The sequence below is a fragment of the Notechis scutatus genome, chromosome 2, assembly GCF_049901735.1.
Source record: "Notechis scutatus isolate UNSWTSFEM ecotype Mainland chromosome 2, rNotScu1.2, whole genome shotgun sequence".
Classification (NCBI taxonomy): domain Eukaryota; kingdom Metazoa; phylum Chordata; class Lepidosauria; order Squamata; family Elapidae; genus Notechis; species Notechis scutatus.
The window spans coordinates 150,199,208-150,224,147 of NC_142010.1; the positions used below are offsets into that span (position 1 = coordinate 150,199,208).

The following is a 24,940-nucleotide window of genomic DNA, read 5'->3' on the forward strand; positions in this document are numbered from 1 at the left end:
AAGTTAACACGAATAGCAAAGGTGATAGTGGGCACCCTTGTCTTGTTCCTTTTCTTATGTTAATGGAGTCTGTCAATTCTCCCTCTATCATTACCTTTGCCGTTTGCTTGTAGTATATAGCTTCTATTGCTTGAATAAATTTTCTAGCAAAACCCATCTGTTCCAACAATAATAACATAAATCACCAATTCACATTATCAAATGCCTTTTGTGCATCTAGAAATATCAAAGCCATTTGTTTTTCAGGATGTGCCTCATAGTATTCCAAGGTATCCAAAATAACTCTCGTATTATCTTTAATTTGTCTCTTTGGCAGAAATCCATTTTGGTCAGAATGAATAAAGTTATTTAAATATTTTTTAAGTCTTCCTGCCAATATTGAAGCAAAAATTTTATAATCTGCATTTAATAGAGAAATGGGTCTATAGTTCTTAATTTGCAATGGATCAGCCTCCTCTTTTGGAATAAGTGTGATGTAGGCTTCTGACCATGATTTGGGTATCTTCTTCTTTAGCATAACTTCATTTATAACTTCTAGCAATGGGAGATTCAACGATTCTTGTAATGTTTTATAAAATTCTGCCGGAAGTCCATCTGGGCCTGGTGCCTTTCCATTATTTTGCTTCTTAAGCGCTTCAGTTAGCTCCATCATAGTTATATTGCTTTCTAACATTTTTTCAGTATCTTGGGTAAATTAGCATTCTGTAAATACTGCTTAACTCTTTCCTCAACAATATTCTCTTGCTTATATAATTTCCCATAAAAGTCTCGAATAATTTCCTTCTTCTCTTTACTGCCATGGCAAACTTGGCCTTGATCATCTATTAACTGCAATATTTTCCTTGATTCTTTCTCCTTTCTCAGTTTATATGCTAACCATCTACCTGGTTTATTTGCATCTTCAAAGTAATTCTGTTTAGCACCTCTAATTTTCTGTGCTAATTCTTCTTTCTCTATTTGACCCATTTTATGTTTAATTATATCCATTTTTAGCTTGATGTCCTTTTTCTGTGGCATTTTCTGTAGCTCTTTTTCAAGTCTTTTATACTCATCTTCTAAGGCCTTAGAGGCTAATCTTTGCATAGTATTTCTTTTCCTTGTATAGTCTATTAGCATATGCCTTCATTGTATCCCATACATTCTGAATTGATGTATCTTCTTTTTTATTTTCTCTAAAGAAAAAGGCCAATTCTTTCTCTATCCACTGTGTAAAGTCTTTTTCCTTTAAGATAGTATTATTTAACGTCCATCTCGATCTTCTTTTTTGTCCTTTCCATTTAATTGTCATTAGATTGTGGTCTGCCCAAGTACTTGTTTCAATATTTATTTCTTGAATATTAGATATTAATTCTGTTGACATCCATATCATATCTATTCTGGACCATGATAAGTGTCTATTTGAATAGAAGGTGTATTGTTTAGTTTTAGCATTTCTTTCTCTCCATGTATCTTTTAAGTTTAATTCATCAACCATTTTAAAAAAGGATTTTGGGAGAGTCTTTCTGTTTTGCTTTCTTGTTGTTGCTGTATAGTCCAATTTGTTGTCTACAATTCCATTAAAATCCCCCATCATAACTATATTAGCATAATCCAGTTCAATTATTTTCATATGCAATTTTTTGTAAAGTTCTTCTTGTTTGTCATTCAGAGCATAGATTGCAATCAGGAGTGTTTTCATATTATTGTCCATTATTTCCACCATTAGTACTCTTCCATCTTCATCAGTGTAGATCAATTTTGCTGGGGTGGTCTCTTTAATGCATAAAACCACTCCTCTTTTCTTACATTGGGTCAAGGAAGTAAATATTTTCCCTAATTTTGGCTGTACCAACAATTGTTCATATTGTTTTTTAATATGTACTTCTTGTAGACAAATTATATCAAATTTTAATTTCTCTAATTTATGAAAAGTTTTCCTTCTTTTAGCGGCTGAGTTAAGTCCATTTATATTAATTGTAATCAGTTTTTTCTCTTCCATGGTTATATTTTATAGTTGGGTTGAGCAGCTCTCGTAGATCTTGGTTCACGTTGTTCTTTGGCTCCCACCTTTCCACCTACTGCGCCTTCTTCTTTTTCAGTCTCCATTTGACAGTCCTCTTGAAATTCAATTAGTGAGACCTCTTTTTCTGCCTCTTCCTCTTTCCTTCCAAAAAATTCTGTATAAAATAATTCAGCTTTCTCAATTGAGTCAGTTCTATGTCTCTGTTCTTGCCATGTGAACATTAACCCTTCTGGAATCAGCCATCTATAATTCACCTCTTTTTTAAGTAGCATTTTAGTCAGGAATCGGTATTCTCATCTCTCTCACTCTTCTGGGTATTTGTTTTAAGACCACACTCTCCTTGCCTTTGTATTTCAATGTTTTCTCTCTTGCCACTTGCAATATTTGCGTTTTAATGGCTTTCTTTGTAAATCTGATATGAACTTCTCTTGGTAAGCTATTTCTCATCGCATATCTTGTAAAGACTCGATATACCTCATCTATTCCGTCCATCATTTTCTCTTCAGTTATTTCCAAAGCTTTGGCCAATATTTCTATCATTATCTCAGCTAGATTTTGTCCTTTTTCTTCCTCTATGTTTTGAAATCTAAGATAAAATTCTGATCTGTCCATCTCCCATCTCAGCATACCACTTTTATCTTGTTCAACCACAGTTAATCTGTTATCAATGTTTCCAATCTTCTTATCTCTTTGTTTATCTTCTTCTTCAATTTTTTGGAATCTCTCGTCGTACTTCGTCATCATTTGTTGAATGTTCTCCACTTTTTCATCAGTTTTCCCTGTTCTTTGTTCGATATTCTCTATTCTCTTTTCAATAGTCTCTGATCTTGCTTTAAGATCTTGGATTCCTTGCATAATCATTTGTAGAGTCACTTTTTCTTGTTCTTTTTCTTGCTTTAACATTGTCTGTATTGAATGTTGTCCTCCAGATGGTGGAGAGGCAGAAGTAGAAGTTGAGGATCCTGGAGCTGTAAGTTTCCTACTCATTTTAAACAATTCAAAATCTTCAGGTTCTTCTAAGCCTTAATCCAATTGTGAAGTAGCCAATTATAATTCAGAGTAAAAAATAAAAATGGTAGAGAGGAAAAAAGCCCAATAATAATAAAAAAAAGGGGAGACAAAATTTCTTCAGGTTCTTGTAAGCCTTAATCCAATCAGTAGTTAAATAAAGAAAAAAAACCTTAAAAAAAACAAGAGAAGGAGAAAAATTCTTCAGGTTCTTCAACACCTTAATCCAATTGAAAGGTCTCAATATAAAAAAGTGCATAAAAATGAACCAAAAAGGTAGATAAAACAAAAAACAAAAAATGCCAAGAAAGAAAGAAAAGGCTTTTAAGGCTTTCCCTTTAAAATAAAAAGCAAACGTGGAGATTGGACTTCCAAAGGAAAAAAGGAAAAAGAAAGACAAAAACAAGCTCCAACCAGGCCAAAGATTTTTGGAAAAAGAATACAGTAAAGCTGGTAAGGAGGGATAGCACAGCTTAGAGAAATTAAAAAGAACACACTGCACTTTGTTTAGTTATCCAAGGCTCTTATTATAACTCTCTTCTCCAAAGACTTATCACCTTTTCTTTTCGTAAGCTTCAACACCAGGCTCCAGCTGTTGATAGAAATCCAGAAGAGCACCTGCAATAACACTCTCCCATGCTCTTCCCTCTATCTTATCTCATAGCAATGTCCTTGAAAAGGAATCTCAATTCTTTCTTTCTCAGCTTTCTCAGCTTCGTCTGGGCACAAAAAATAAAGCATTTTCAAGCCTCTAGTTGGCAGTGTTACAAAGTTTCTTTGCTCTCACTTTCCCCCTCCTTTCCCAAGCAAAACGTAATAAAAATTACCAAAAAAAAGGGGAAGAAATATAAAAAAGGGAAGTAACTAAGTAACTAAAGGGAGCCTCTAGCCTAAAATATTACAAAATCAAAAAGGAGAAGAAAAAATAGGTATAAATAAAAAAAAGAACCAGTCCAGTTTCAAAAGTACAAAATCGCATATAGAAATCCAGCAATGAGAAAAAAAACAAAAAAACCTTACTTTGACACTTCCGTTTAAAATCGCCGCTTAATCACTTCTGTCAAAAACTTTTACAGATTCTTTCTTTTCCTTAGGGTGTCCTTTCAAATCTTAGGATAAAAAAGTTCTCACCAAACCGGCACACTTTCTCAGCTTTAATGGCTGTCTCTTTACCGCTGGCAAGAAGAGCTTCTCCTGGATCTACCAGGGACTTTGCGGTATCCCTGGGATCAACAGGATGCGCTCTTCACTTTCGCCGTCTCTTCGGGACTGTTTAGATCCATTTGGACCGTCCAGGGGCAAAGATATCGGCTGCGATCTCAGACCTCCGAGATCGCATGCCGTATTGTCGCGACACCAGCTCCACCCTCGTGATCGCCACGAGGCCGCTTCTATCGTCAGACAAAAGCTCCCTTGAAGGCAGAGTCCCCAGCCACTTCGGGGCAAGGCGTGGCTGCCCATGTCCCCTCGTCTTTAGGCAGTCTCTTTCGGGCGATGGAAGCTCCCCAAATGCAGTCACCAGCCACTTCGATCAGCCGGTAGAAGCGGCCTCAGGGTGAGTGCACACACACACACACACACTCCCCTCGCCGCGAGGCCGCTTCTATCGGCAGACGAAAACTCCCTTGAAGGCAGAGTCCCCAGCCGCTTCGGGGCGAGGCGTGGCTGCCCGTGTCCCCTCGTCTTTAGGCAGTCTCTTTCGGGCAATGGAAGCTCCCCAAATGCAGGCACCAGCCACTTTGATCGGCCGGTAGAAGTGGCCTCAGGGCAAGCGCACATACACACTCCCCTCGCCACAAGGCCGCTTCTTTCGGCAGACGAAAGCTCCCTTGAAAGCAGAGTCCCCAGCCACTTTGAGGTGAGGCGTGGCTGCCCGTGTCCCCTCGCCATTAGGCAGTCTCTTTCAGGCGATGGAAGCTCCCCAAATGCAGTCACCAGCCACTTCGATCGGCCAGTAGAAGCGGCCTCAGGGTGAACGCACACACACACACACTCCCCTCGCCACGAGGCCGCTTCTTTCGGCAGACAAAAGCTCCCTTGAAGGCAGAATCCCCAGCCGCTTAGGGCGAGGTGTGACTGCCCATGTCCCCTCGTCTTTAGGCAGTCTTTTTCGGGCGATGGAAGCTCCCCAAATGCAGTCACCAGCTACTTCAATCGGCCGGTAGAAGCAGCCTCGCAGCGAGGGGAGTGTGTGTGTGCCACGCCTCGCCCCAAAGTGGCTGGGGACTCTGCCTTCAAGGGAGCTTTCATCTGCCGAAAGAAGCAGCCTCGCGGCGAGGAGAGTGTGTGTGTGTGCGCTCGCCCCAAGGCCGCTTCTACCAGCCGATTGAAGTGGCTGGTGACTGCATTTGGGGAGTTTCCATTGCCCGAAAGAGACTGCCTAAAGGTGAGGGGACATGGGCAGCCACGCCGCCCTGAAGAGGCTGGGGACTCTGCCTTCAAGGGAGCTTTCGTCTGCCGATAGAAGCGGCCTCGCGGCGAGGGGAGTGTGTGTGTGTGCGCCGCCCAGAGGCCGCTTCTGCCGGCCGATCGAAGCTCCCTTGAAGGCAGAGTCCCCAGCCGCCGGGCGAGGCGTGGCACACACACACTCCTCGCTGCGAGGCCGCTTCTACCGGCCGATTGAAGTAGCTGGTGACTGCATTTGGGGAGCTTCCATTGCCCGAAAGAGACTGCCCTAAAGGCGAGGGGACACGGGTAGCCATGCCATGCCCTGAAGCGGCTGGGGACTCTGCCTTCGGGGAGCTTCTATCGGCTATCAGGGTATTCTAGCCTAGGCTACCTGCAGGGCTCTCCTAAAGGCAAGTTTTCTCCCCATCCCCCCCCCGCCCTTCCCCCGCCCATTTCTCTTCACCTCGTGTAGTTCTAACAAACGATGTGAGAAATGGCGGGGAAAAGCATGGTTTGAATAGGCCTAAATTTTGGGGGTAGGGCTTAATTTCACCTCATGCCTAGAAATCATGCTGGGCCTTCCTATTGGTGGAGGCTGTATTGTTGGAGAAACACGGTAGTAGTGCAGACTTTGTAAATAGTTGAAAAGTGTTGAGGGAATTATTTCTTTAGCAGAGTGATGACGTTTGGGAAAAAACTGTTCTTATGTCTAGTTGTTCTGGTGTGTAGCGCTCTATAGTGTCATTTTGAGGGAAGGAGTTAAAACAGTTTATATCCGGGATGTGAGGGGTCTATAAATATTTTCACAGCCTTGTGAAATCTTGTGTTCTTTGACTAGTGAAAGCAATGTTCTCCATCTTTTCTCCAGCTAGATTTCAAGAGCTGTGGTGGTACAGTGGTTAGAATACAGAATTGCAGGTTAATTCTGCCCATTGCCAAGAGTTTGATCCTGATTGGCTCAAGGTTGACTCAGCCTTTCATCCTTCCAAGATCAATAAAATGAGGGCCCAGATTGTTGGAGGAAATATGTTGACTCTGTAAACTGCTTAGAAAGGGCTGTAAAGCACTATGAAGTAGTTGCATCTAAGTTAAAACTTGTCCTGGGTCTGAGGATTCTTTATCAGCTTCAACATAACATAATACATCCAACTTTGTCACCAGTGTTAGACAGGTCGTGTTTCTTTTCATTTTGGGTAAAAGGGTTGGACAAGATACATATATGTATATGTATATGTATATGTGTATGTGTATGTATATATATATATATATATATATATATATATATATATATATATATATATATATATATATATATATATGTGTGTGTGTGTGTGTGTGTGTGTGTGTGTGTGTGTGTGTGTATACCAAGTTACCAACATCCTATGCACAAGCAAACCACCAAAAAGCAACTTACAGCAAAATGAAATTAAAGCGCTACAAACCCTGAAGAGACAGCAGCATAATCATCCTCCCAGCAGATAAAGGGAATGCCACTGTAGTAATGGACAGAAAAGACTATGAAACAAAATTGACAGACCTACTTCAAGACTCCACATACAAACCCATAAACACAGACCCAACCACATATCTCGAAAAATTAACCAAGAAGAAAATTATAACCAGCCACATAAGCAAAGAGATCCAACACACGATCATACCCAGAGAGAAATCTTCCAGATGCCCCAAACTATACGGCCTCCCAAAAATACCCAAAGAAGGCATACCTCTCAGACCCATAGTCAGCTCCAGAGGAGCACCACTACAAAACCTAGCTAAACACCTAGCAAAAGAGCTACAGCCCCATGCTGAAACAGCAGCTTCTCATGTACAAAACTCATACCACTTCTTGGAAATGATCAAAGATCTACACGTGGAGCAAGAAGATCTGCTTGTAAGTTTTGACGTGGTTTCACTATTCACTCAAGTCCCGATAAAAGAGACCCTTGAAATCATCAAAAATAAATACCAACCAGCTAAACACCTCATGGAACTAACAGAACACTGCTTAACCAACACATATTTCATATACAAAGGACAAAGATACAAACAAATAGAAGGAGCCCCCATGGGATCACCACTGTCACCTGTCATTGCAAACCTGTTCATGGAAGAATTTGAATCCAGAGCCCTGGCCAATGCCATCCTCAAACCCAAACTATGGTTAAGATACATCGATGACACATTCGTGATTTGGCCCCATGGACAAGAAAACCTAAACAATTTCCTAACACACCTAAACAGCGCACACCCCAAAATCAAGTTCACCATGGAAACAGAAACAAACAAACAACTACCATTCCTAGATGTACTAATCTACAAAAAACAGATGGCACACTAGGACACACCATATACCAGAAGAAAACACACACCAACCGCTACCTCAACGCCCAATCCCACCACCACCCAGCACAGATAAACTCCGTGGCTAAAACACTAATTACTAGAACCAAACGCCTGGCAGACAAGACACACATTAAGACTGAACTATGCACCCTGACTAAAATATTGACAGCCAACGGCTTCCACAAAAGCAAAATTACCAACTTGATCCACAAAAACACACTGAGACATAATAGAGACCCAGAAGATGAACAGACCCATGGAACAGCTGTCCTGCCCTACATAAGAGGCACTACAGACAAAATTAGTAAGATACTATACAGACACCACATCAAGACTGCCTTCAAAACAGACAGAAAAATAGCAGCCATCCTCAGAAACCCCAAAGACAAAATTGACCTGGAAAACCAAGGCATATACGAAGTCCCCTGTGCATCATGCCCGGCCACATACATTGGACAGACCAATAGAAGAATAAGCACCCGCCTGGATGAACACAAAAATGCAGTCAAAAAGCTGGAACACACTTCCTCACTAGTCCAACACATGGAAGCCACAGGTCATAGCATCAACTTCAATGGCACCAGAACCCTGGCCACTGTAGAAAATTCCAGCCACAGAATCATCAGAGAAGCCATAGAGATTGAAAAAAGACCAGAAAGAATGAACAGAAGAGATGATTCCACCAGGCTGTCAATCATTTGGAAGCCTGCACTCACAAACAAAAAAATCTCCACACCACAAGCCAGGCAAACACCTGGGCACAAACAGATCCCCCCTGATACCTCCAGCTCAAACACATCCCAACCAGGCACCCAGATGAAACCCAGCTTCCTAACTAATGATAGCCGTCCATTTACCTGAAGCCAAGCTGCACTAAAGACCTCCAATAAAGTAACACAATGCTGCCAGCCAATCAAGATACAAAAAGAGCCAAAAAAACAGACAGAAGATATTAGAGACACCAATCAAGCAGAACACAGCAAACTCCGAGACCAATAAACACAGACCAAGACTCCCAACCAATCAGGATGAAGAAAAAACCATTCTGGCACAGCAATAGGCTGCCCCAAATTTAAATCTGAAACCACTGTAAAAGTCTGACTCACAGACGGACACAATACAGAAGCCTGATGATGGCAGATGAGATTCTGCCGAAACGTTGCTACAACTTTAAAAGCACAACTATAATAACGTGGGAAAATACCCGAACAAAGCTGAAGGCCATACATGTAAGTACCATGAAAACTTAAGAAAACAAATTTTATATATATATATATATATATATATATATATATATATATATATATATATATATATATATATATATATTTTTTTTAAGTTTTATTATATTTACATGTATGTATGGTGTTCAGATATATATGGTGTTCATATATATATATATATACACACACACACACACACACACACACACACACACACTATTTCTATAAAAATAAATATCTGATTATAAATTATATAAAAACAAAAAAATAAAGTTTTCCAATAGCAGCTGAATGCACAAATGAACAGTTAATAAATATATAAACAAAGAGATAAATCAGTATAATTATATAGAGGTTATTTTTCAAACAATATGGAATTTTATTATTTATTTATGTGTTAAATTTATTTGCTGCCTATCTTGCTGTGGGGCTACTCTAATTAATGGCTCAAATTAATTTTGCTGCCTCAAAGGCAAACAACAGGGCCTCAACCAGTCTAAATTTTTATAGAACACAAGGAGGGAAATTTGGTGTGGCAACAATTAAATTATTTCAAGCCAAACCAATAGCACAAATGATGTATGGAATACAATTGGATCTACTTACACATTTTACAACCTATGAATGGGTCCAGTCAGCTTTCCTTAGGGACATAATACCGGTAGATGTTATCAGACATAAAACTAATGTAATCTTGAAGCTAGAAAGAGGCTTGCCAAGTATTCAGGGCTGGGCCAGAACACTAACAATTTTATTCATAGTTACATCAAATCCCAGTAGATTATTTCCACTGTGGTTAAAATATAAAGACAAGTGGCAATTACCTTAGTTTGTGGGGGGGGGGGGAGCATATTACCTATAGTTTCACACCTGAATATCTAAGCCAACTGGCTTATAAGAATTCCATGTGAATATTTTAAGAAGGGATCGTTGATATGTAACACCATAAAGTGATAATCTAAGCCCCACATTTCTATTGCTGATAGGCAAAAGGTACCAAAGGTGTTCCAACCAATTATTTACCATTCTATTTTTAAATATATATATATTTTTAAATTCATTATTAAATTTCTATCACCCATCTTGCCGAGGCAGCTCTATATAAACGAGCCTTGCACTAGCTGACTCCTGCACAGTGTGGGCACGTGAAAAGGTTCCAGAATCAAACACCGCACTTGAAAAGAGCTAGAAGAATGCAGGATTCAGAGCCATTTGTATTCCTGCCTCAGGCTTTCTACAGTCCGTTCTAAAACTATGAGCAGGTTCAGCAAAAGCAGTATGTTCTTTTTTGCCACCCTTTCAGGTAGAAAGCGGTGATCATGATTTTAAAAAAAAGAACAATCAGGACACTCCATGGAGGTTACTCACAGTCATCCAAAGTGTAGCCCTCGTGCCCCTCCATTCCCCAACGTCGCATTACTGATGCCAGTTCACAACGATTGAAGATCTTGCCATAGACTTTCACCACAAGGCAGGTCAACAGAGCTAACCACAGGCAGAGACCTTTCATTGCTCTTCAACGATGTGCTTCTGCTATCTCCAGTAGCCTGAAAATGGGAGGGGGGCTTTCCCAGGCTGACAGTTCTACAAAGAGAAGAGAAACATCTAGAAACAAACTGTTGATGAGAAGGTTCCGTTTGATATGGAGAGTTGTTTTTGTACAGTGGGAAGCAAGGGTGCAGTTCAGAGACACACACAATGGAAGTGCAGAGATGGCATAGCCAAATGGCCAGAATTGACTTGTGGGTTGTAGAAAGAATAGTCAGCTCATGAAACACTTCAAAATATTTATTTAAGAGATGCATATATAGGGAAGAGGCTCAAGTCTTGCTTGGTTTCTGTACCAAAAATACATTATCTTATTAACAGCAGTCAACCTTGCTCACCTCCTGACTTTTGCAACCGGAATAGTTTCTAGGTTGATTTACTCAGAATGTTTTGAATAAGAAAACTCATCAAAGTTTTGAGAAGACTGGGAAAGAATATGCATGTGAGGCAGCGGTGCAGCATTTCAAATATTTTTACCACCGGTTCAGTGGGCGCGCTTTGTGCGCATGTGCCAAATGTGTACTTTGCGCAGGCGCAGAGGGTTTCTAACTCACCTCCTGCAATCCTGCACTCTCCCTGTCGCTTCAGCAGCTGCCGCGCAGCAATCTGCTGTGCGCGCAAAGCAGTTGCGCTTCAAAAGCAGGGAATAAAGGTTAGTATGGGACCCCAGGCTCAACAGCAGCTCCTCAAGAGAGAACCGGTTTGGTCTCCGCTGCTCATTGGCGCTACCGGCTCGGTAGAACTGGGCAGAACCGGTAGAATACCACCACTGATGTGAGGCTACAGAAGTGTTTCAGAAACCAAAAGAAAAATCACACGGGGGAAAGCAAGGAAGAAGCTGTGGTTTGAGACAGAACTGGTAATGCTGTTTAACATCTACATGAGGCCACTGGACATTAGGTGAGGTTATCCAACAAGTTAGGATGAGGTATCAACAGTATGCTGATGATGCCTAGCTTTTTATCTCCATTCCAGGCTGCCAGAATGATGTCATGAACATCCTGTCCCAGGGTCTGGAGGCTGCGGAGCCCCAAATAGGATGCAGTAGCCTTTAGCTCAGCCTAAGCAAGACTAGGTCATGAATGTTTGGACCTTCTAATATGAGGAGTTTCCAATTTGGGTTTGGGATGGGTCAGCACTGCCTCAGACAGACTCAATGTGCAAACTAGGGGTCGGTTTGGACACACAGCTATGGAGCAGGTGACAGCTGCACTTATGCACACCTTTTTATTGTGTATCGGTTGCACCCATTCCTGGATTAGAAGGCCCTGCTCACTGTCATTTACACCCTCATGACTTCCCATCTAGACCAGTGCAATACACTCTACATGGGGCAGCCCTCAAAGAACATTTGGAAACTTCAATTGGAGCAGAATGCAGCTGCATGGATAGTAAATGGTGTCAGTTACTATGTGCACTGCACCACTATGTGCACTGCATTGGTTGCCAATGTGCTTTTGAGTACAATTCATTTGTCTTTTGAAGTCCTGCATGGCTTGGGACTGGGTTACCTGAGGGCTTGTTTTCTCCCAGTTATTTCTACCCATTCAGTCTGGTCAGCCAGTATGTTCTGGGTCCTGTCAACCAAGGAATATTGGTGGTGGGAACCAGCAGATATGCCTTCTCTGCCTTACCACCTGCCCTCTGGAAACTTCTCCCTCCAGAGATTAGGATGGCCCCAATCCTACTGGTCCTTTGTAAGGCCCTGAACACCTGACTATGTGCCCAGGCCTGAAGGTAAGCTAGATTTGGACATGATTTGTTTAATGACTATGGTGGTGATTGACTTAGCGACCACCATAAAAATAAGTCGTGTGGTGACCCAACTGCAAGAACTTACAGCAAACTTCCAGACTCAATTGTGGACATATATCAAGGACTACCTGTATTGGAAGTCATTTCTTTGTATTTTATTTCTTTTCTTTTCTATTTTTCTTTAGCTTTTTTCTTGCACTTTTTTCTTTCTCTTTGTGTTTTTCCTTTTCCTTCCTTATTTTATATTTATTTATTTGTAAATTTTATTGGCTGCCCATCTTCCCACCCATATTACTTTGTGTTTGTGTGGGTATGGGTGTAAAACATGAAGGGATTTGGAGGCTAAATCCTACAAATACTACCAACTTTAAGAAGTTGGTATGTTTAACTTATAGAAGAGAAGATTGAGTGGAGACATGATAGCAGTCTTCCTATATGTGAAGGGATGAAGAGATGTCCCAGGAAAGAGAGAAGAGATTTATTCTCCCTAACACCAATGAGAGAACCAATGAGTGAAAGCTTTATGGTGAGATATCCAAACATAAACTAAGGATGAATTTGCTGACATAAGGCTCCATTGTGCATAGGGCTCCAATGAATTCACGGATCTATTGAGTCTGATCTAATCAACAGTGTTCTTAGTCAGGGGTCTCCAACCTTGGCAGCTTTAAGACTTGTGGACTTCAACTCCCAGAATTCCTCAGCCAGCTTTGCTGGCTGAGGAATTCTGGGAGTTGAAGTCCACAAGTCTTAAAGCTGCCAAGGTTGGAGACCCCTGTTCTTAGTTACAGTCACGGAACAAGGGATTGCAGGGAGCAACTCTCAGTACAAGGCTAAAAGAAACAGACTCATGTACTTCAGGATCTGACTAGGAGACCTTTCAGATTCAAGTGCTGGCCTGGCCTACCCTAGCCCCTTTCAGATATATCTTAAATGTGCATATGATTTATACATTGGTTTACTTGGATACGTATTAGATGATTATCACTATATGTTATGGTCTACTGGTCATGCTCCTGATGGGTGTCCCAGTCAGTTCCATAGAGAAATGAGGTAGAAACAGTACTGCATGATAACACTAAGGAAGAAACTCAGGCTAAATAAACTGCCCTCTGCTTATGATGTGGAATATACAATTATATACAGATATCATACGTCCCATCAGCACTCAATGATAAACATGTACAAAGATCATGGGTACACATAAATAAGCAATACTTTCAGTTCAGTGTGGTGTGGGTGGTTGTATAATCACTCATTGTACAGTCTCTGTGAATGGGCATTCAGAGGTATGCCTGCCTATGCCCTTTCAGGTGTTGCTGAGCTCCACCTGCCCTCAACTTCAACCAATGGTGAGGGATACTGTTTTTCCAAACTTAAATTGACTGTACAGGTACATCTCACACTCAACAAAGGTAGAAAGAGCTGCTCAACAGAAGTGATCTACAGCAGGCAATTTATATTTCAAGCTAGTCCTCTGGCTTCTGATGCAGGGCAACAACCCAATAATTTTCACCTTCTAAGGGGGACAAAGAATTGAGGAAGACTTATTTTATCAGTGGCCCATCTCTTACCTCAGCCCCGAAGTTCAGAATGATTAACCATAAGTAAATAGCTTGCCTCATGCAGGTCAAGTCCAAGCAAATTTCAAGTTAGCATAGCAGCCAGGTAAAATGAAAGGAAGAAGTATTCAGGGTATTATCCTTTGTGGATGCCAAGTCAAGAGCTCCAGAAGATTCTGAGTGACAGCTGACAAAGTGAGGCTCCAACTTTCCAGCTCGAACTTCTCCAGGCCACAACAAAGTTCTTAATCGGCCCAGCAAGACACACTTGCCAATGTACCCCATGAAGAGATGGCAGTTCACCTGACTTCTAGAACCTCAGCTCTGAGGTCATCCTTTGATGTCATAGCCTGTATCTGCTCTCACCTCAAGCCCAACCTCTTGGAATGGGAAATGGTATTCTCATCTGTCATATTCATGCAATGGCAGCCACTCCTGATTTCATCTCTCCTCTGAAAATCCACCTTCTTAACTTTGATGAATGAAGCCAACCCTGAATTATTTGACTGTCTGGCTGGTTGAGTGATTGGTTGATTGATTTAGAAGATGCTCAGTTCTAAAATGTCTATGGATGGTTCACATATAAAACAAGAAAACAATAAAAAGAATCTCAACATTTGGATATACTGCTCAACAGCCAGCCAAATAGGGCTCCACCAACACTCTGTCTCAAGGATTAGGAGCATCTGGGTTTTAAACAACTTACAGAATAGAATCAGAATAGAATGATATGCATTTGGGGGGGGAATCTTATCATACAGATAGAAATAATCAAAGATGGGTAGTCCCTCAAGTAACCTGGCCAATGCCATGAAGAGCCTATAGCTTATAAAAGCTATACTTTGGAGTGAATCAAAATCCTACTAGCAACTCTGCAGGCTACGGAAAAATTGTGTCACATGGGCATATTGAAGCATGACCAACACTGCCTGTATTTTGGACCAGCTGCAGCTTCTGAATGGCCTTCAACAGCAACCCCACATATAGTACACTGCAGTAGTCAAACCATGAAGTAACTAGGATATGGATTACCATCTGAAGGGCCTCCCAATGCAAGAATGGGTGCAACTACCAGATTAACAAAAGCTGTGTAAACAACCTCTTGGTCACAGTTTTCACCCGTTCTTTAAGCAAAAGTTGTGAATCCAAGATGTCCTCCCTGGACTTAGCACCAGTTTTGAATGGGAAAGAGTAGCCCCATCTAAGACAGAAAATCCCCAAGTTCAAAGGGCCCAAAATCCACAGCCACTCAATCTTGGCAGGATTGAGCTTGAGTCTGCTCCTCCCCATCCAGGCTCACCCAGACTCCAGACACTGAGATAGGACACTGATAGCATCACTTGGCCAGCTCAGATTCAAGGCGTACAAAATGGGGCACCTTCCACCTATTGATGATACCAGACCCCAAACTGATGGATGATCTCATTTGTGTGATAGAGATGATAAAAAGGAGAGATGAGACTACCAAGTTCTGAAACACCCTGAAAATACCTCTGTAATCCAAGATGCTAGATTGCAACTGCACCTTCTATTCAAACTTCAGCACATGATCTCATGCTCAGCAGAAAAGACAGAAAAGGACTGGCACATTCAGTTATATGTGCATATTTTTCACTTTCAACCAAACAGGACCAGCAGATATGTAGAGGTCATGAGTGTAGCCTTCTATGTTTACCATCTGCATGTAAATTAGAATCTATTTTCTGGCTTCTGGAAGGCCACTGAACATAATGAGATACAGATATAGCTGTGATAGTTTCCCCCACCCACCCCATATAGCCCATCTTTCCCCTTTACATCTCACCACATTGAAACAATGATGAGGTAAAAGCATACAAGGGAACTGAAACAGCCTTCTAGCCTCTTGTTGACCCTATGAATGAAATTTTGCCTATTTGAAGAACTGGGAGCTCTTTCACACTCCTGTTCTATATTACTGGAATGTCCTGGGCAGCCAGGGCAGCCAAGGAACAGACATAAGCAAAAACCAATTTGGCTGAGTAGGACATAAAAACCATTATTGGAACTCATTCGATAGCCAGAAAGCATTACCCACAAATCTGGACTAATTGAGAATTCCACTCTCACACATCTATACATCTATACTCTCGCACACCTCCACATTCACACAGCTGCTAGACCTGTTTGCTTCCATCTTGCCCTTTTGTGCCTGGATTTGTTCTTAAGCTGCGCAATTGTTAATATTAAAGCCCTGCAGAATAACAAGGGCTGGACCGCTGGGGACACACCGCCTCTGTGTGGGATATCCAGAATCTGAATGTGGCGAGGCCATGAGGCCATGAATTAAAGTCAAAACAGCAGAGGTAGGAGGTAGTGAGGTAGGCAGGGTCTTCTTTTGAGGCTGGGTAGTTCTGCTATTTCAAGGGATTTGCCCTGACAATAGAAAGCCATGATTGCTGGAACCTTATCTCAGTCCTGGGCTGCCACCCACAGAGGGGCCTCCAATGCACTGTTAGGCAGGGAAACTGTTCAACCCATTCCTGAAGGGATTGGCATGCCTCAGTGCTCCTAGATCAATCAGAGAACATTGTAAAAATAGTAAGAAAAACACACTCACACCAGCCTATCCTCAACAGAGAGTTGCAATAAACTCTTAACAAAGACCCTGGCCTCCAGAAGGAATTATTGGGAATTTTAGCTGAGCCAAGACTCATCTAAAGTACCTGTGCACATATGTTGTCTGTGTAAAGGATAGCTATCTTTATAGTCTTTATAGATACACAAACTGACTTCCAAGCTGCAGCCATGCCCGGATTTCAAATGTTCCATGCTCCTTAGTCTTGTTTTGTCCCTTCCCTTTGTTGAACATTTCCACCATTAAATGGTGCCCTCCAGGCCCAGACAGAGGAGGCATCAAGTAAAGCTGCAAGATGCCCTGACACACCCCCACACAGTCAGGTGAAAAAAGGTGACGTCAGCCTTCACTTATAAGTTTAGGAGTGGGGAGCACTGAAGATCTTAAAGGAGATGGAGGGTGGACAAGCAGGCAAGAGGAAGAGTGTGGGGTTCACTGAAGCATATCCTGAGAGAGCTGGTGAGTTGAAGAACCTTGGTCTATGGGCAACAGGGATATTCAAAGGGCACCTAGATGCAAAGCAGATTGAGTAGAAGAGGGTAGGTTGAAGAACAGGTCATCCAACAACTTAAGAGAAAGCTTGCCTGTGTGAAGAGGGTTTCAGGGTTGTACTTACTGGGAGTCAGCACATTGCAGATCCATTCCCAAATGAGAGATCAAGTAGGTAGTAGTTAGGAGTCCATGAACATGTTCAAGATAAATTGAGGAATGCTTTTTTTCTAAACCACTGAGGTTGAAATAGCTTTCATTTTTGTGCTTTAGTTCTCTATTAAATTAACCATGCTTGCTGTGATTTATTTTCCTTCCTTCCTTCCTTCCTTTCCTCCCTTCCTTTCCTCCCTTCCCTTCTTCCTTCCCTTCCCTTCCCTTCTTCCTTCCTTCCCTTCCTTCCTTCCCTTCCTGCCTTCCTTCCCTTCCTTCCTTCCTTCCTTCCTTCCCTCCTTCCTTCCTTCCTTCCTTCCTTCCTTCCTTCCTTCCTTCCTTCCTTCCTTCCTTCCCTTCCCTTCCTTCCCTTCCTTCCTTCCCTTCCTTCTTTCTCTCCTTTCCTCCCTCCCATTTAATCTCCCCAAGGTATAGCACAGCAAAAATATGACTGGAAATTACATTATTTAAATTTGAAGCAGGCCATTTTGGCTATCTGGTCCACTCTTTCTTCCAGAGCAGAACTCCAAATTAAAGCATCCCTGACCAATATATTTCTTCTAAAGCAAAATTTGACTTGAACAGAATAACACAATAAAAAGGCATATATCCAGGCAATATCTGCACTTTTGATTGATTCTGCCCTCTGAGTCCAACTCTGCTCTTGCAGCCAACACAAAATCCCCAGATAGGGTGTCTTGCATTTGCCTCGTCTTTCTCTTTGCACTGCAATGGTGGGGGCTCGAGGGGGGGGGACCCACACTCTACAGGGCTGCTTACCACTGTGACCTCCTAGTAGTTCTTAGAAAAGGGCTTTCTCAGACTTTTGGAGGAGCAGGGTTGTTAATCTGGGATTCCTGTATTCAGGACAGGACCATGGCCCCACTCAGTGTGGTTTGGCTGGCAGCTCTGTTAAGCTGGGTAACTTTCTTACATCCTCAACAAAAACATGGCATTGGGTGGAGGGAGGGGGAATTTTTTCCCCCATCACAGAAGGCCCCCTCAACCAGAGCTAGAAGATAGTAGGGGGAGAATGAAAGTGGTTAGGAGACTTATAATCCCCAGTGCAGGTCCTCCCCAAACTGAGGGATGCACACTTCTTAATGAGAAAGGTCTTTGGCTCCAAACCTAGATTCTCAAATTCCTCAACATTGCCGACCCAAATTAATTAGTTTCTCAGGCAAGGCCATTGTGTTGCCTTGGCTCTCACGATCTCAAGTTCTGCCAGAGAGTGGGGGCTGAAGCATCATATTTCCCAAGCTTTAATCCTAGCTATTTTGGTGAGATGCAACTGAGAGAGAAAAATACTGTTTCTACCACAGGATTTCGTTTATCAACATATCACAGTGTCTGATGCTGCCAGCTGCCAGCATTAAAAAAAACCATTACAATATAAACTGTTCAGCCAAAGTTACACAACATGTTGGCTTTTCTTAAGAGGTATTTTGCTGTACTAAAGAAGTGCCAGTGAAAGTAAGGTATGGTTTTTGGCTGGTTTTGTTTTTGTACACCACTCAGAATCTGATAGACTACAAGGTCTATAAATATGGTAAATAAATAAAGTAGGGGAATATTCTGAATGATGTAACTAGCTTCTGGTTTGTGGAGGCCTGGGAAGACCTTTTCATGATGATCATGTTAATTCAGGTCTTCCTGATGACAGCAGCATTCCAAATCTGTGGGTTGCTATGCCAATTTCTTACAATCCCTGCTGCCCTTTATAGTACTATATTAAAAATGGAAGTTCACAGACCCAGTTGCTAGTGGAGAAACTTCATTTCTTCAGAGCCCAGTGAGGCTTTCCCCATTTGCATTTAATCAAGATGACAAAACATGCTTACAACATCTTGTTTTGGCCGTGTGCCCACAGCCTTTCATCTGTACCCCATAACTGAGCAAATTTGAGTCACTTTTCATTGTACTTGACTTAAAGTAAAAGACATTTCCATATCTTGAGGCTGCTCTTATGTTGAAAATGCTAGCCTCAAGATATGTAAAGTCTGCTAAGCTTCATTGCCAGGACCTCTGAGGAAAGTCAGGAGATTGCAGTGACTGAGAATTAATATGATAGGACCCAACATTCATGGAATTAGTAGTCATTTTCATTATAGAAAAGCCTTTCTAAACATTGACCTTTTTTCTTTTTTGTTGTTGTACTTTTGGGGCAGGACTTTTTTGAAATTAAATAATCAATTGTCATGAATAACTATGTAAATTGGGTCCCAGTGTTTATTTTGGGAAAACTAGTCATCTAGATATAACACCTAAGAGGATGAGGGAATTGACAGTGTGGACAAGGCCCTACCTTTATTATAAATCCATCTCCAAAGCTTTTGTGCTCCTACTCAATGTATAACAAATGATACTCCTGGATATGGTACTAGGTACTAGTTACCTCACCAAAGTACTGGTTACCACATTTACAAGGATGGGAATTATTCAGGTAATTGCAGCAGGTCACATTTAGAATATCTGAATATTCTGAATATGGAATATTGAAATAGAGGTTCCTTGCAGATTAGAAGAATAAGACATCAGGGAATTTTCTTATTTCTTTCCAGATGTTGACATTTCCCTCTATAAGAAATTCCCTGGCCTGGTTGGAGGCTCCCTGAGTTCTCCTGCAGACCCTGACTCCTTGAATACAACTGCCATTCCTACCCGCCGTCGACACCGCACTACCTTCAGCCAGGACCAACTAGACCATCTGGAGACAGCTTTTACAAAAAATAATTACCCTGATATTTATTGCCGAGAGGAACTGGCCAGGGCTACTAAACTCAATGAAGCTCGCATCCAGGTACCTGATCAACAGAGCCAGAGAACTTCTGATTAATGGGCTACTTAGACATATTAAACTAGCCTGAAAAGGCTTTTTAGAATTTGGGTAAATAAAACAGCCATGGATTGTCCCTTGCTTTATATCAAAGAATCTGTTTTCCACCAGGAGTGCTAATGGAAATTCACCCTGGATACCATTCACAGAACATGGACAGAACCATCTATTCCCCTTTAAAATATTTTCTGGCAACCCTTCCTCTTTTACTTCTCAAATGGCTGTCAGGCAAGCAAGATACTGTGTTTGCTAGAGATGTGAGTTCATTGCTAATATGAGGCTGCTAGGCCAAGGACCACAAGAAACTGAGGCTCATTAATCATGTGCCCACCCACTCACTGCCCATCCCTGCTACATACCACAAGTGAAAGGATGTTTGATTTTTAACTATTTAAAGCCACATGCTTTCCTTTTATATTTTGAATTCTACGTGAATTTATTCCCCAGTAATATTTTAGCATTTTGTTAATCCTTAAGAATTCTTAATGGGTTCATCAGCTTGAAATTTGGCATTCATTTAACCTTAAATATTTGATGTCATGCATACATTTGAGGCATTCACAATCTATGTGATGCAGTAGCAGCTAAGTCACTTACCAATTTGTAAAGGATTTCAGCTGAGAATGCAAAATACCAGTAGTTGCCAAGAACTTCCCGTGGCCCTTTAGACAAACATGGCTCTTCTGTAATTTTGCCCTTACTGTATTATTTATTTTTGCTCTGTCTTTGTCAGGTGTGGTTCCAGAACCGTCGGGCAAAGCAGCGAAAGCAAGAACGGGCTCTACCAAAGCAAACCACGCCTGCTGTTCTCTCTATCTGCCCCATTCCTGTACCTCCTCCTCGACAATACCAATATTCCCCCACACTTGGACCACATCCTCATTTACCCCATTTCCCTTCCACCTACACTCTACCGCCCCCCTCTCCTACTTCTGCCCCTTTTCCTTGTTCTGTCCCCCATCATCCTCAAAGCCCTCGTAGTCATGAAGACTGGTATAATTCCCTACGCACTTTCAGCTCTTCTACAGCTACCCCATCGACTTCTGTGTTCTCTCTTAATCTTGATCCCGGTGTATACTGGGACTAGGAGCTGTTTGCTTGCAGGAACTGAGGAAAAGTACAGGTAGAGGAGATCATGATAAAGATACCCAAAGGTGTCCTATTCATTTTTTTCTGGCAAAGCTGTTTGCTAGGCACGATTTCAGTCTCAAACGGTTTGTGCTTCAAACTTCTTTATTCCAACTTGACACAGAATAGAAACCAAAGTCAGCTGGGCTGCAGTTGACAAAACTTAAAACTTTTAGGACCAATGTGTATTTCAATACATCTAATTTTAACAAATAAATAATGAAACAAATGTGACTTGTATTTCTAAATAAAATAATGTACAAGTAGTCCTCTACATATAACCATTTGTTTAATGACCGTTCAAAGTGAGAAAGGCCTGGAAAAAGTGACTTATGACCTTTTTTCTCACTTCTGACCATTTCAGCATCCCCATGGTCACATGATCAAAACTTGGATATGTGCCAACTGGCATGTATTTAAGACAGTTGCAGTGCCTTGGGGGCCATGCAATCACCTATTGTATCTTTCTGACAAGCAAAGCCAATGGAAAAGTGAGTTTCGCTTAACAACCGTGTCACAACTTTAACAACTGCAGTGATTCACTTAATAACTGTGGCAAAAAGGACATAAAGTGGGGCAAAACTCACTTAACAACTGTCTTGATTAGTAATGCAACTTTTGGGCTTGATTGTAGTCATAAGTCAAGGACAACCTGTATAAACTTTAATCTAAACAAATGATATTACAAAACAATCTATACAATCTGTTAGAACTTTGGAATAGAGTCTGAAAACCAAATGCTTCAGACAGATAGGCATGACATAAAATCTTTCCTAATCATTTTATAAATTTTTCTGTTAGTGATGGCAGTCAATTTCCAAGAAAATCCTGTAGTTATGTCCACGTAGTCACCAGGAGCCAAATTCAATCTGAGGATTTTATTGTTTTTCCTTCAGGGGAACATGCATACCATTCCTCTTCCACTACCTTCCCACCAGTCCTAGTTTAGCCCCATAGCAACATGCTTCTCTGTGCATACTGAATTGAAATTTAACTTCCATTACTGTGATGGAGTGTAGTAAGCAAAGATTCCCAAAGGGCGAGAGGGTGCATTGCAAAGGAATAAGAGTCAACTCAGCCCAGTATGAGAAAGAGTGTGAAGCCCCTCACAGAATATATTGTAGATGCAGATAGAGTGCCCAGTCTGGCAAGATTTTTGTCTATAGGTGTGGAACAATAAAGAACTCTGTTTGGAAGAATCACGTGTCATTCTTGGTTTTCGGCCTGACAATTATCCTCACACAGCATAATGCTCATAATATCAGAGTGAAAAATGTTTTAGTTCAGCAACTGGAAAGTACAAGTTTGCAGAGAGATGATAACATTTTTTGTGCACCATGGATAACAACATTCTGTAGTTCTGCACATCTGCCTTTTTTCTCAAGTACTGTCAAGCCTAACTTTAAATACAGGTAAGAGAGATAAAATCATAACCCTGACTTTAAATCCAGGTAAAAGAGATATGAAAATAGAATCAAGATTCAATCTCTTTCTAGCCTACCACTTCTGTTCTACCTAGAAAGCAATAGTTATGTTCCATTTCAGCTCCCAAGAATATTTTCACACACTTGATGCTGGTTATTCAATGACAATTTTGCCTTTTAAAGTAATTGTTTCATGCTACTTCTCAGCTTCTGACACTCTCTTGCTTCACTTTGCAAACTACAATAAAAATGTGAGTGGGGAAAGTGGGCTTCAATCCCCCCAAAAGTATACATCCAATATCATACAACCATTTCAGCAAGTTTCTGCCCCTTTTCTCCAGCCCACATTGTTGGGGGGTGGGAGGGAGAGGGATTTTAGATTCACTGCTTTCAGAGCACTTCTGAAATGGAGAAAATATCTATTTGGAACGTCAATAACAGTTTATGTAATGGTCAATATCAAAATGAATCCAGATTTTTTTACTCTAAACCACCTGCACATCAGGCATTCAGAAGTCATGCATTGCTTGATATTTTGGAAAAGGAAAAGCTGCTAAGAAAAGAGTGCCATGTATTTCCATGTATGGATTTACATCCACTTCCTTGCATGAGTGAATATCCCAATGCATCCAGGCAGTTATCCAAAATCTTTAGCTTGCAATCCACTATACATTCAGTTATGCTCACATCTCAGTAGGTATGTGCAAGACACGCATTAACGTCTCTAGATGCTGGAGGCGAATTTAGACCTTGAGGAAATCTGAAATTGGGATATATTTTTTCTGGGAAAGATTAAAAATTAAGATGTTCCCTTTATGTATAAATTGTAATCAACTTTTGAGCATAATTCAAGGGGATAGTTATTACCTATGAATCACTGTATGGCATTGGGCCTGGATACCTGAGGGGGACCACTTGCCTCCAGTCATTTCTGCCCACTCAGTAAATTTCAGCAGAGTGGATGTGTTGCAGGTCTCCTTTATGCTATTGTTCTAATTTAGACAAAAGTGGCAAGATCCCTATTGTCCCTATTTTCTCTGGGAGGGATGTATATGCTGGTCTAACCCTGGGCGTACAGCAATATAGATGTATTAGTTATAATAGCCCCACAAAATAATTCCTTTCTGCTCCTATCATCTGCAAATCCAGTAACAGCAGAGGATCAAGGAATATTTCCAGATTGCAGATGTGTCCTTTCCAAATAACAGAATAGCAGAGTTGGAAGGGACCTTGGAGATCTCCTAGTCCAACCACCTGCTTTAGCAGGAAACTCTATACCACTCCAGACAAGTGGCTGTCGAGTTTCTTCTTAAAAGCCTCCAGTGATAGAGCACCCACAACTTTTAAAGACAAGATGTTCCACTGGTTAATTGTTCTCACTATTAAGAAATTTATCCTTATTTCTTGGTTGCTTCTCTCCTTGATTAGTTTCCATTCATTGTTTCTTGTCTTGCCTTCTGGTGCTTCGGAAAATAGGTTCAACCCTCTTTTTTGTGGAAACCCCTCAAATATTGGAACACTGCTATCCCGTTACTCCTAGTCCTTCTTTTCACTAGACTGGACAAATCCAATTCCTGCAACCATTCTTCATGTTTTAGCTATCTTGTTTATATGTCTTCATGTTTTAGAATCTTGTTTGCTATTTACAAACATCACTTATTTGGGGGCCAATATATTCAAGATATTCTAGCAGGAGCAAATCATGATCCTCTCAGCAGCACTTCCTGTCTTGAAATGTAGGCCAAGCCTGGGGAGGGGGGAGGAGATGTGATGGCAACCTTTTGTGCTTATCCTAGCAACTACGGTACAAGCCAGAGATGTTTGTAAAACTCAAGTTATCTTGTCTGCTAGAATGGAAAAAGTTCGGAATGAAATGACGAAACTTGCATCTCCATAGTCACACAAGATAGGACACAAGATAGGATAGCAGATGGTACACTTTTAGGTCCCATCTGCTTTTTCAGATTGGAGACAGGAGAATTGAGGTGACAGCATACTATTCAGTGAGGGAACCCTACACCAACAACTGATTGTGCTGAGTGATTGTGGAGGAGTAAGCATTCACTGTAATGTATTTAGAAAGCATCGTGCTGATCAACCTGCTCTCCCCTTTGAAAGGATCTCCTGAATAGACATGCACATACCGGTAATTAGATTGTTAAACTCTGACCAACAAAAGCTCATTTAAAAAAAAAATATTCAGAAAAAAATATTACTGGATTTATAAGACCACTCAACTCAATAATGGTGGCATGCAAAAAAAAAAGAACCAACCCCACCCCCCCAAAAAAAGAACCACATATGATAGAACTTTCTTTCCAACCATTCTTCCTTTCGTAGTCAAGCAGGCATTTCTTCTGCTCTTGCCTAAAAATTGGGCAACTTTGTCAGAATATACCGACTCAAGACCTGCAAATCCCCATTCCTCGAACGGGGAAAAAGACTAGACACTAGAGCATTAATTTCTCTTCACTCTTTCATAGGC

At 41.3% G+C, this 24,940-nt stretch overlaps 2 protein-coding genes across 4 annotated transcripts in view; one reads left to right on the forward strand and one right to left on the reverse strand.

Moving 5' to 3' along the window:
- LOC148132327 (lysozyme C-like) overlaps positions 1 to 24,940 on the reverse strand; it is a 34,891-nt gene that overhangs the window by 9,319 nt on the left and 632 nt on the right. For all 3 annotated transcript variants that reach the window (XM_087956694.1, XM_087956693.1, XM_087956695.1), the window contains exon 2: positions 10,333 to 10,548. In XM_087956694.1, the coding sequence (XP_087812820.1) occupies positions 10,333 to 10,474 (142 nt within the window). In that variant the 5' untranslated portion in view covers positions 10,475 to 10,548. The remainder of the gene's footprint in view (positions 1 to 10,332; positions 10,549 to 24,940) is intronic.
- LOC113417807 (homeobox protein prophet of Pit-1-like) lies at positions 16,818 to 20,990 on the forward strand. Its single transcript, XM_026676382.2, has 3 exons — positions 16,818 to 16,884; positions 19,629 to 19,867; positions 20,637 to 20,990. Exons 1-3 carry the CDS (start codon positions 16,818 to 16,820, stop codon positions 20,988 to 20,990), a joined length of 660 nt encoding a protein of 219 aa, XP_026532167.2.